Source organism: Lepidothrix coronata, unplaced genomic scaffold (genome assembly GCF_001604755.1).
Source record: "Lepidothrix coronata isolate B3197 unplaced genomic scaffold, Lepidothrix_coronata-1.0 Scaffold277, whole genome shotgun sequence".
Taxonomy (NCBI): domain Eukaryota; kingdom Metazoa; phylum Chordata; class Aves; order Passeriformes; family Pipridae; genus Lepidothrix; species Lepidothrix coronata.
The window spans coordinates 263,179-275,965 of record NW_016690457.1 but is presented as its reverse complement, the minus strand read 5'-3'; the positions used below and the strand labels follow the sequence as shown (position 1 = coordinate 275,965).

General features: G+C 48.5%; 1 protein-coding gene across 6 annotated transcripts in view; it reads right to left on the bottom strand.

Annotated features, from left to right (window-relative positions):
- Positions 1 to 489: 489 nt before the first annotated feature.
- RFX2 (regulatory factor X2) overlaps positions 490 to 12,787 on the bottom strand; it is a 64,626-nt gene continuing 52,328 nt past the window's right edge. For all 6 annotated transcript variants that reach the window (XM_017836429.1, XM_017836433.1, XM_017836434.1 and 3 more), the window contains 11 exons: positions 12,317 to 12,436; positions 11,263 to 11,378; positions 10,326 to 10,444; positions 9,883 to 9,995; positions 8,518 to 8,669; positions 7,330 to 7,427; positions 6,073 to 6,222; positions 5,265 to 5,473; positions 4,699 to 4,852; positions 2,620 to 2,662; positions 490 to 2,489 (listed from right to left, as the gene is read on the bottom strand). In XM_017836429.1, coding sequence (XP_017691918.1) covers positions 2,386 to 2,489; positions 2,620 to 2,662; positions 4,699 to 4,852; positions 5,265 to 5,473; positions 6,073 to 6,222; positions 7,330 to 7,427; positions 8,518 to 8,669; positions 9,883 to 9,995; positions 10,326 to 10,444; positions 11,263 to 11,378; positions 12,317 to 12,436 — 1,378 coding nt within the window. In that variant the 3' untranslated portion in view covers positions 490 to 2,385. The remainder of the gene's footprint in view (positions 2,490 to 2,619; positions 2,663 to 4,698; positions 4,853 to 5,264; positions 5,474 to 6,072; positions 6,223 to 7,329; positions 7,428 to 8,517; positions 8,670 to 9,882; positions 9,996 to 10,325; positions 10,445 to 11,262; positions 11,379 to 12,316; positions 12,437 to 12,787) is intronic.

The window sequence follows — 12,787 nt, the reverse complement described above, 5'->3', positions numbered from 1 at the left end:
ACCCCCTGCTTCCAGCCCTGAGGCTCAGTATCCAAAGGAAGAGACTCTGGCTGGTCCAGTCACCCCTGCAAGACTGGGCATAACCTAGAGGGAGGGGGAAGCAAGAGCACAAGGGTGAGAGGCTGAGGCTAAACCTTCCCCCTCCTGAGGGATCTGAGCAGGAATGATCCAGCACTTGTCACATCCCTGTCTCGCTGTTCCCATCCTTTCAATTAGTCTGGAAGCATAATTAAAACGTGCTTCCTATGGCCCAATGCTCAGCTTGATCCCTCAGCCTCTCCTCCCCTTTGGGAGTGTAATGGGGAGTTATCCCTACACAGCAGCTGCTGCTCCATGGGAATCCTGCCTTCCTGCAGACACAGGATCCCTGCCCAAAACTGCTGTAAATACCCTGCACTGGGCAGCTCCTGCATCCCTCCAAAGTGCTGCAGCATCTCCTGATATCTCCTCTCAGGGAACACAGAAGAAATGGGACCACAACACTCCTTGTACAGGCCTGAGCATTGGATACATGTTTATTGCTATTCAGGTTAGGCTTGGAATTCTGTGCATGGGGTTTAGGTGGTTCCCCAGACTCCTCACACAGTGCTGCAGATCTCCAGAGCATCTTGTTTGCAGGTTGGGGTCCCTTGGTGAAAGAGCCAGTGTTCCAGCTGAACTTCCTATGGCCTTCAGTGGGAACAGGGGAGTTAAGACTTGGTTGCTCAGCTGTTTTTTTGAACCCTCTTATCTCATCAGCAGGATCCAAAACACTGGACTCTGACTCCAGGAGTTCTGGTTGTTATTTACATTTAAATTTGCCTTTCTCACTTCTCTCCTTCTCTCATTTCACTCCATTTCCATATGAGACGCTTACAGACAACGATAGCACGGGACAGTCAGAGGGAAAATGTGCCACTACACACACTTTGGTTTCACTGGCCATTTCTAATGTGTTTTAAAGTGTCACAGCTACCTTAGTACTACTGGAAACAAGGAAATAAAGAGATTTGGACAGAATATACTCTGCTATGCAAATGTACACGAGACCTCTGGAAAAGCTCACACCAAATACTGCATCATTAGAAACCATAATAATAAAAGCTACTTATGACACGGCCTTTATTCACAGAAAGATTTGCCCCGGGGCTTTGTTTTTGCAGTTTGGCTTGATGACACCACCCCCCCCTCCTCTGCCCTGTAGCCCACAACACCCCAGTGCAGTGCACATCATCCCAGTGTAATCCACCTCAGCACAGACCCCACAGGACATGGAAAGGGAGAAGAGACCCTACTGAGCTCCCCTGGCTCAGCCCCACAGGAGCCACTGGGAAAAGGCAAAGGGATTCAGAGAGGGGAAATGTCACCAGAGTGCTGAGCTCCCCTGGGTCCATGACAGCCCCTCATGACATGAGATGAGCTGTTGGATCAGTCTGAGCTGTGCTGGCTCTCCTGGAGTTGGGGGGAAGCAGGAACATGGCCCACGCTAAGGCACTGTGGTCACACCCCCTCACCCTGCTCTGGACACGGCTGCACCTCCTTCAGCGTTACAGCTGGACGTGGAGTGGGAATTTCACACACCCCAGGACGTGGGGCCAGTGCCCCTCTGCCTGGGCACCCTGGGGGATAGGGGTGCCATGGGATTGTCACGGGATTGCCCACAGGCAATGAACACACTCTGCAACCGGCTGCCACTTCCTTGGAGTCCTTTGGTATCTTGAGTTGGCCTGATGGTGTCCTGGGAGCATTCAGGGATCAGTGGTGAAATGCCAAGCTGGGGAGACATGGGAGCAGGTGGGAATGCTCATCCTGTAGTCCCAGAGCACTCCTGTGTCCATCAGGATCAGAGGGATGTGCAGCCTGGAGTGGGTACAAGAGAGACCAACTGTCCTGTCCTCCCCGGTGCAAGTGATTTGGCGAAGCCAGAGCCAGGACAGCTTGTCTGGAAAGGCTGCAGGGGAAGAGTCAGGTATTTTTCCTTCCTCTTGGGCACTGATTGGTTCAAGTTCGTATCACAGTGAAGTCTGAGAAGTGAGGAAGGAACCCAAACCACCTTCCCTGAAGGAGAAAGCCTCACTTGTCTGTCTCACTCCGGCTGGGGAGGGAGGACAGGCTCTCCCAGCCAGGCACATCCAATCTGCTGCTGACCATGGAGGCTTCCATCCCTTGGGAGCAGACTCTGGAGCTTCTCCCTCCAGACAGCAGCCACATTGGAGGGAAGAGGGTGGCCAAACCAGCCCCATCCCAGCGCCTGCCCTGGCGCTGGAATCCATCCTCAAACACAAGTAAACATGAAAGAGAAACTAAGAGGCACTAAGAACGCAGATCTGGGAAGGCTCAGGCTTGGGACCATCCAACCTGGCTCTGGATGTCTTTGTCCAGCTGGAGAGGAGCTGCGTGCCTGGCTCAGATCTCCTGCAGGGAGTGGCCGGGGTCGCTGCGCTCCCGCTTCACCAGCGGCTCCCCCACGGCCCGGTCCGTGTCCACCTCAGAGCCCAGCTCACTGTCATCTGCAAGGACATGGCTCAGCATCAGAGAGGGGACCAGAGGGAAGGGGAGCTTTTTCCCAGCAGAGCAGGCTGGAAGAGCCAACACAAAGATCCCCCTCCCACCCTGACCCAGAGGACTTCCCTCGTGTACCTTTGTCCAGCAGTGTTGGAGACAGGGATGTGAGGTCACCAAACTGAAAGAAAAGGGAGTTACAAGGTCAGTGAGGCTTTGCAGACCCAAAGTGCCAGACCTGCTCAATGGCCTCAGTCACCAAACAGTTCCAACAAAGAGCTTAAGTGCCCAGGAGAGACCATGAGCATCAGCAGTGCTGGTGATGGAGAGAAGAAAGCAAAACCAACCACATGTTTGGGGGGGGGAGGGGAAAGCCTCTTGTTGCCATTTAAACTACCCCTTCCCCCCCAATCCAGGGGAGTATCAAGCTCTAGACCAGAGGGAGAAATTTTTCCATCTCCCAGGTGATGTCAGAGTGCAAAGGATGCGCTTTTTCTCCAGCCTTTTGCATCTTTTGGGCAATTCCCCTCTCCTGCTCTCCCTTCACTCCACCTCTCTGCAAAGCCTTTGCAGTCATGTCAGAGAGCGTGTGGTGTGTGAGGCCATGGTGCCAATTGGAACCAGAGAGCTAAGGGTACCTGTGGTTCTGGAGATGTGTTGTCTCTCTCAATGACAAGGTCTGAAACACCAAATTGCTACAAAAATAATGCTGAAAAGTCATGGAAAGGTGGGCAGCAGCAGAAGCTGAGAAGAGCTCCAGAGAAAGCTCAATGGAAATGGAAGTACACAATTCCTCCTCCTTTGCTGGGAAGAATCAGCCTCCTCCTGGAGAACAGGAATATTGCAAGGGTTTAATGAAGGAAAAAAATGAGGGAGGAAAGCCTCCCACAGCTGGGTTTTGCAGGAAGTCTTTCATGTTCCTTTAATATCAGTAAAGGCAGAGGTTTTGCAGGGAACAGTGGGAACTCAGAGGGAATAGTGGGAACTCAGAGTGCTGCAGTTGGAGCAGCAGCGTGGGAGGGGAAGGGAAAGGCTTTGGTTTGCCTGGCTCCCCACATGAGCTCCCTGGAAGGAAGAAAACAGCATGAGCTTCAAGGAGCAAATGAGCTCAGTTTTAATCTCACAGTAGTTTCTATATTGCTGTCACAGGTTCAGCTGGGGCTTTTAACTCTGCATTTCAGAGGGAAAAACTGGATGTGGCCCCAGCTAGGCAGGACAGGACTTGCCTGCAAGCCAGGCACCAGTTGCTGCCTGACTGCTGAACAAAAAGAAACCCAAACCCTCAAAAACAGCACAAACAACCCATAATTTCTCTTCTTCACCTCAAAAACAGAGAGTGTGACTGTGCATGTAACACTGGAGCTTGCAGAGGCCTGAAGAAATTCAATTACTGAAAGGACCTTTTTGTTTCACTTAGTGTTTGATGGCAGGAATCCCAAAGTCAGGGTTCTCTCCACAGGTTATGGAGAGAAGTAGGGAGATCCTTTTCCTCCCTCTTCCAGACCTCCAAAGCACAGCTGCTCCAAAATCCACCAGCTCATGGAAGATGCTCCAGGAGCTCCATCCTTGTGCCAGACACTCAAAACAACTCAGCAAATCCTTTGGTTATGAAACACGTTGAGGACACTGTGTGGTTTGTGAACCAAATGTGTCTCTGGTGAGGCCACACCTCAAGTGCTGTGTCCAGTTCTGGGCCCCTCGGTTCAGGAAGGACATGGAGGGGCTGGAGTGGGTCCAGAGAAGGGCAACAAGGCTGGGGAAGGGTCTGGAGAACAAGTGCTGTGAGGAGCAGCTGAGGGAACTGGGGGGGCTCAGCCTGGAGAGGAGGAGGCTCAGGGGAGACCTCCCAACTCTCTGCAACTCCCTGCCAGGAGAGGGAGCTGGGGGGGTGTGGGGCTCTTCTAGCAATAGGGCAACAGGACATAGCCTCAGGCTGCACCAGGGGAGGTTTAGGTTGGACATCAGGAAGAAGTTCTTCACATAAAGGGTGATTGGGCATTGGAATGGGCTGCCCAGGGAGGGGGTGGAGTCACCATCCCTGGAGGTGTTTAAGGACAGACTGGATGTGGCATCAGTGCCATGGTCTGGGTGACAAGGTGATGTTGGGTCATGGGTTGGACCCGATGACCTCAGAGGTCTTTTCCAATCTGGCTGATTCTGTGATTCTTTAGGTGCTGCTTAGTTTGGGTTTGTTTCTGGGGAATGAAGGACTCTCACCTCTCCCATGACGGCAATCGGTGTCTCCCCAGTCGCCTGAGCCACACGGTGCTCCACTAGGTAGAACATGTACTCATCATAGAGCAGGCGGATCAGGTGGAAGGACCCAAAGCTGGCGGCGCTGCGCAGGGTGAGGTCCCGGATCACCATGGAGCTGGAATATGGCCAGGAAACAACATTTGGGTCGTGTTTCGCACTTGTGTCACGTCTGATGCTTCACCCTGAATTCTGGACCCTGAAGGTACTGTGGGATTGTTTCTGCCCCTGTGGGATTGTTTCTGCCTCTAACCCAAGAGTGTCAAACCGCTTTAATAAATAAGTTGAGGGAGCATCTTGTCCTATTTGGGCATGGAAGGATTTGGTCTTGATCTTGGAAGTCTTTTCCAACCTTAATGATTCTATCCCTGTCCTGAAAGGACACAGGAGACACAACACTTCCTTCTGTACCAGAGCCACAGTTAACCACAGTTTTACAGTTAAAGAACGTGGCCTTGGCTTTTCAAGGAGCTCTTCACATGCCCTGAGCCCGATGCAGAAATACCTCCAAAATGAGAAAGGAGTTGTACCTATAGAAGGACCATTTCAACAGGAACTGCCTGGCTGCCTTGGGGAAGCTGGGACTGCCCTCATGGTGCTTCAGGACTTGAGTAACAACATTATCCAGCCAACTGGCCCACTGGTCCAGAGAGCTTTGCTGCTGCAGAGTGAGCTTGAAATCCTGCTCCAGCTTCTGCACCATGCCCTCCTCACACTGGCACACCCACGAGGCCTGTTCCTGCTCGGGAAGAAGGGTTGATAGTTACTCATGCCAAACCTGCATGGTGTTGTATCCCAGCCCAGGAATGCAGCTTCATTTCTAGTAGGCAAGGGCTGCAAACCAGCTCTGAATATTGTCTCTGATCTATCCACAGTATAATGTTATTATTAAACTATATTATTGTTGGCAGCACTTCTTTCTTCATTGAAGGAGCAGTTAAGCCTGGGAACAGGCTGCCCAGGGAAGTGGTGGAGTCACCATCCCTGGAAGTGTTCAAAAAATGAGTTGAGGACATGGTGGGGTTCGGTCAAAGGTTGGACTTGTTGATCTTGGAGATCTTTTCCAACCTTAATGATTCTACAACTCTTATTTACAAATAAGATTACAAACAAATAAATAAGATTCTATGACTCTTATTTACAAAAGCTCCTCAGAACCTCCTCCACCGTTCACAGCAAGATTGGAAAACTTACATGGAAAAGTAACATCAAAACCCATCAACTTGTTCATTTAGTTGGTTTTTAGCACTGGAAATCAGGCGGTGGTCGAAATCAGGTGGTACCCACAACCTGGCTGTGGAGCCCCAGCCCTAGAGAACACGACCCAGGGACAGTTACCTGCACGTTGGCGAAGTCAACGCGGTTGAGGTCGCTGAGCATCTGGTTGATCTGGGAGGTGTTCTGGAGCACGGCCCGGGCAGCCTGGGCCAGGTGGTTCAGGGATGTGTATCTGCGCAGGGTCTGGGCAAAGGCACTGACCACCCCCACCTGCAACACAGCATGTGGGGCTGGGGGGGCAAACCCTGCTCCAGGCACACCCTGCACTGCCACAGGCTGCCCAGGGCAGTGGTGGGATCACCACTCACGGCTGTCTTCAAAACACATCTGGATGTGCCACTTGGGGACATGGCAGACTTGGCAGTACTGGGTTAATGCTTGGACTTGGTGATCTTAAAGGTCGTTTCCAACCTAATCCTTGTGCCAGGCACTCAGAATAACTCAGTAAATCCTTTGGCTCAGATGGTTGTGAAACATGCTGAGGACACTGTGTGGTTTGCGAACCAGCTGGGTCTCTTTAGGTGCTGCTTAGTTTGGGTTTGTTTCTAAGGAATAACGACTCTCATCTCTCCCATGATGTCTCCCTGGTTGCCTGGGCAACATGATGCCCCACCAGGTAAAATGTGCTCATCACAGAACAGGTGAATCAGGTGGAAGGACCCAAACCTAAATGATTCTCTGATTCTATTATTCGTTTTCTTTAAACTATTAGGTTTTCACATTCTGTCTCCAGCAGAAACCAGCAAGGTGGGAACAGGCTGCAAGAATCGCTGGCTTTAGGAGAAAGGGAGTAGGAACCTTGTGTTCCTAGTGAACCTACTGGTTCCTACTGGAACTCGGCAATGCCATTCCCTCCTGTGCTTTCCAGGACAGACTCATTCCAGGGCAGGGATAACAGGCTCCCCAGGGCAGTGGGCACAGCCCCAAGGCTGCCAGAGCTCCAGGAGTGTTTGGACAACGCTCTGAGGGACAGGGTGGGATTGTTGGGGTGTCCTGGGCAGGGCAGGAGTTGGACTGGATGATCCTTGGCGTTCCCTTCCAACTCAGGATATTCTATGATTTTCTCACACAAAGCTTCATCTGCAATTTCGAGATGCAGAAATGGCTCTGTGGACAGAGTAGCATCACCTTCTAGTACAAAGGAATTGCCCGACCTGCCCTCCCACTCATTGCTGATTTTGGTTCAGAATTAATCATTACACTGTGCTAATCCTGAGAACTGACTCAAACTGGCCCAACTCCAGCAAGGATTTCCAATCCCTGTGGAAAACTGCAACATGCAGACATACACTGAGCCCATCTCGCGCCCGTGCTCACCTTGGTCTGCACGACCTGCGGGGGGAATTCACTCATGGCATTCATCAGCCACCCTTCCAAACTCTTGGCAAAATTCCTGATTGCCTGTGTCAGTGTGCCTGCAAAGAAGGCTGCAAAGTTAGAAAGGCTGTTCTGTGTCATTTTTGGGGACCACTTTGTAGCTTAGGACTGCTGGGGAAAGCACAGCCTGTTGTCTGGTTAGCTGAGACCTTGATTTTGCATCAAGGAAATTAGCTGGGTTCTGATACACACTCAAATTATTCTTGTTCTTTAATGTTATTACTCAAACTCTTATTCCTATTCTTGTTCTTATTTTTATTCTTATTCTTGTTCTTATTCTTTGATGATTGGACTTACTGATCTTAGAGGTCTTTTCCAACCTCAAGGTTTCTATGATTTTTCATTATTTTTATTTTCTCTTATCCTTTTCTTATCTGTGGTCCTTCTGAGCACTTTCCAAATGGTGAAATCTGCTCTTCAAAGACACTTATGTGTCCCAGCATATGACTGACAACGGCCCTGAGGGGGACACAGCTTTCCAGTACTGTTCGACTTTCCAGGACTAGGCCCAGTCTAGGCCTAAGCTGAGGTTTTGTGGAGACTGACACAATGCACCTCACTGGGGAGCCAAATCAGAGAGAAAATCCTTAATATCCCATCACTAACCTCCCAAATAAAAGCTGACCCCTACTTTCCAGGATGGTTCCATATAAAAAAAGATGTGATCTCCAAGGAAACAACTCCCAAGGATCGGCTGTGCTTCCATGTGTGTGTAACATGCTGTTTTACCTGAATCCCAGCCAAAATCAGGAGATGTGATGTGCAATACACCAAATTTAAAAGGCATGGGAATTCCCAGGGGCCACAAAATACCACAACAGAGCAAAGCTGCAGGAGGAATATTGCTGTTGCCATAACACTTTAGCCAAAACAAACACCTCTACATCAGTTTTTACAAGGGAAATCTTTGTGGGAAGTGAGTCATCTCCCATCCCTGAAAGTGTCCAAGACCAGGTTGGACGGGGCTTGGAGCAACCTGGGCTAGTGGAAGGTGTCCCTGCCCATGGCAGGGGTGGAATGAGATGAACTTTAAGGTCCCTTCCAACCCAAACATTCCATGATTCCATGTTTGTCAGACCCAGTTCCCCAGCACCAGTCATGCTCTGGGATGGGGCTGTGGGTACTCACTGGGCACCGGTCGGAGCACGTCAGGGATGAGGATCTCCACCAGGGCCTGGTACAGGATGTGGTCACAACTCCTCATCCACTTCAGGATGGGCTCATATTTGCACAGAGTGATCAGCTTGTCTTTTGGGAGGGTCCCTTCGGGTTCTTCTTCACTGCAGGAGGAGGAGGGACACTGGGTGAGTAGCAGCTTTGCACTCAGTGCATTCACCCTTCTTTATTACTAACCCCAATCTGCAGCACAAAAAAGCCTTCAGGTATCTTTCAAAAAGAAATGTCTGATTATTTGTACAGGTCTTGTCTCTGCAAGCACCTCCCCATCCATGGGGCCACAGCTCTGGGCAGTCTTCCCACAAATCCACATCTCCTGCCTTCACCTCTTCCCTCTTTTGCCTCATTGCCTTTCACACACTCCTGTCCACGTGGACGTGGGGACTGTGCTTCAGCACAGGCATTTCAGCAAGAAAGGGCTCAGCTAGTTCTTCTTACAGTCCCAGATATTTCTGAAACCTTCTCACCTTTCCCCTCTGCTCTAAACCTGCTGAGCTGTATCACTGGGAACAGCCAAATTTGCAGCCAATGTAGGCACAGATTAATTGATATTGAGAGACATTACAAACATTTTCAAGGTGTTTAACACCTTCAAATGCTGAATATTTTCAGAAGGAAGAAGACTTGGTGGTTGGATGAGAACATATTCTACAGATTTTTGTGCGTTTTTTGCTTATTACTCGAAGTTTTACCATTTTTCTTCTGAATAGAAAACATCCATATGGGAAATCCTTATATCCTCAGTAAAAATGAAGAGTACAGACTTGTACAGACTTGTGACAGAAATGGCCTCAAGTTGCCCCAGGGGAGGTTTAGATTGGATATTGGGAAAATTTCTTCACTGAAAGGGTGCTTAGGCTTTGGAACAGGCTGCCCAGGGCAGTGGTGGAGTCATCATCAAAAGGCATATGGATGTGGCACTTGGGGACATGGTTAGTGGTGACTATGGCAGTGCTGGGTTGATGGTTGGATTTGATGATTTTAGAGGGCTTTTCCAACCTTAATGATTACATAATTCTATAATCAGAGCAGACACTTTCCTCAGAGGTCTGAACTCTGTGTTTCCATTATATTAAACACTTCTATAGAATCACAGAATATGCTGAGTTGGAAGGGACCATCAGTATCATCGAGTCCAGCTCCTGCACAGGACACCCCAACAATCCCACCCTGTGCCCGAGAGCATTGCCCAAAGTTTCAAGTTCTCCAAAGCACTCAAAAAGCCTAAGGGAGCTGAAAAACACTTCATTCATCTTTAAAAGAAAAAAAATCACCAAGAAATGGATCACTGAGAACCAGTGGAAGGCCAGGGAGTACCTAGAAGGCAGAGCAGTGGGACCATCACTAGGTGGTGCCTTCGGACTCCAGAAGGATTGCCAGAGCTTCTCGATGTAATGAAACTGGAGGTTCATTACAACATCCAAAGTCGCCTGACAACAAAGAACACAGCTCGTTAGCAGCTCTGTCAGCCCCGTGTCAACACAGTGTCAGCGCACACTTCATGTGCTGCCATTTACAGTAAATAATTTACAAGAAAAATAACGGAAATGGCATTGTTTTGATAATCAATGTAACATAAAACAGGTCACACGGTGAAAAAAATAACAAAGCACAATATCTGAGTTGTAATTCCTCACAAATCAAGCATTCCCTATATATTCCAGCTTTTCTTAAGAGCGGAATATGAGTGAGCACATGAATTATGTCCCGCATTGATTAATAAATCAGATAATCACCAAATTAATATCCCAACTAATCACCTCACAGTGTCGCCTGTAAAGAATCTGCAGAGTTTTCACGTCGTTCAAGGTGAAAACTTCTTGTAAGAGGACATTCCCTAGATCAGGGGCTGGGAACTCAGGAAAGACATGGGTCACATCTAGGGAAAAAAAACATTGGGAAAGATGCTGAGGGTTAGGCACACTTGGAATACAGGTGCTGCTATCACTGGTGGCTTTTTCATGATCCAGTTGGGATGAAACAGAAAAAATGAGACTGATAATCGATTTTTTCCCTGATTTACGCTGTTATACTGGGAAAAAAGCAAACAATTGCAGCCCATTTATTCGGTGTGGAAAGGAAAATGCTTTCTTTCTGTGTGTAATAAAAGAAACAAGAGAACATTGTCCTCATCTGCCACACTTGCATTAGATTTTTCTCTGAAGCCTGAAAACCATCTCTCTGGTATTTTCAGAGTACAATGGGAAATATAATTGGGCAGCAGAGGTGTCAGGAGCTCACAGAGCTGGCTGGGATTTGCTGTCTCAGCTGGAGGCAATGGAGACACGTAGATCCAGGACCAGCAGGGCCAGAGAGTGTGTCCCACAAGGAGAAGGTCTGCATGGATCATCTCCAGTTGGATATGCGCTGTAGCCTCTGCAAGGGAGAGAATTGCTTTTCTCCCTCTGGCAAGGCTTGGCAGAACCTCCACTCTTCCATGCAATTTGGATAAAACCAGATGGATTAAAAACACACTAAGAGGGAACCAAAAGACCTGTTGGCTGAAGGAAAAAACCCTTCTGGGGGGACAGGAGTCAGCAAATAAACTTTGCAAGTGTGACATTACAAAAGCTTATTAGAATACATACTATATATGAAATATATAATACTGTAGATTTATTAGGATACAATTGGGTTTTCCTGGACAAGAAAAAAATCCTAGATGTGAGTAATTAATCATTAAAGGAGTGTCCTCACCTATGAACTGCTGATGGTGTTGACTCTGAGCAGCCACTGACTGCTCCGGTGTGGTGTGGGGGTTGCTGTTGGACCCACTCTCTGCCATCCCATCCATCTTCTGGGCTGCTCTGTACCTAAATTCACGCAGGCACCAGCAAACATGTACATGTTATTTACAACACAGCTGTACAGATCTGTGTGTTCATCAGGTGACACTCAAGGACAACATGTGTCAAGGGCTGAGCATCTCTATCTCTGACTCAAGGGGAAGGGGAAAATGAGCAGCAACTTTTGAAAAGTCTCCCCAAGACAGAATTGCAGGGGTTAAGAGGTTTGCCCAAGGTGACACCAAAAAACAAAAAAGAGAAGCAGAATGGAGTGGGTTCCAGAGCAGACTGTCTTAGGAGTTGACTTTCTGCATTTTTTTGCATTTACTTTCTGTTTGGGAGCTGAAGAAATAAATTCTGCTCCTTTTTCACTCCAGCAACAACCAGAGGTGTCCATGCTTCCAGAAGGCAATTCCAAATTCCTATCCATGTTGTATTTTATCTTTAAAATTGCTCAGACACAAGACTAACCATGGCACTATTTAACTTGCACTTCTGCACAAAAACCAAAATGCACCCAAACACAGCACAACCCCCAAGTCCTTTACACTGATTTGGCACAAGAACTCCATAGCTGAGATCCTGAACCAGTCTGGCTACAGGCATGCTGGGAAAGGTGGCACTTACAGTGCTGGCAAACAGATTAGGGAGATAAATGCCATTCCATGGAATTACAGAATAGTTTGGGTTGGAACAGGCCTTTAAAGGCCATGTAGTCCTTTAAAGGCCATTTAGTGAGCCGGAAAATCTTCAACTAGACCAGGTTGCTCAAACCCCCATCCAACCTCACCTTGAATATTTCCAGGAATGGGGCATCTACTGGAATTGGTTTTGGACCCTCCCACTGCTCCAAGCAACATTTGGGTTTGAACTCAAGCTCATCACTCTCCCCCTTTGCCCCAAGCAAAGCCAATTCCCAGGATTTGGACTACTGAGCTCTTTGGGAAGGCCCTGGGAGCACTTACCTTTGCTTCTGGTGGATGGGCTGCTGCCTCATGGCCATGTACTGGGCGTCCTCCTGCAGACGGTTCAGCGGAGACTCTGGCTTTAGGCGGATCCCATAATAGTGATATTTGGAGTTCCCCCTGGAAGTATCAACATTGACATTGTAAGTGGCCCTGCAATTTAGGTTGTTTTGACAATATTCCCAGCTTCAGGCAGCAATTTCAGTGGCTTAAGTCACGAACTAATAAATGCCATCACCCCCTAGAAAATTTAAGCCCACATGTGGCCAAACTCAGGGACATCCACATTTAAACCCAGCCAGGTTTGTTCCATGGCAACTGGGGAAGAGCAGGCAAAAGTTACAATACAAAGTGTCATTAAATAGAATGACAGAGAGCCCACAGGGGACACTTTGCTATTTGATTAGGGTTTAAGGATTTGTTTTTTCCATAAAAACAAACCTCCATCTTTATCTAAGCTTGGATAAAACA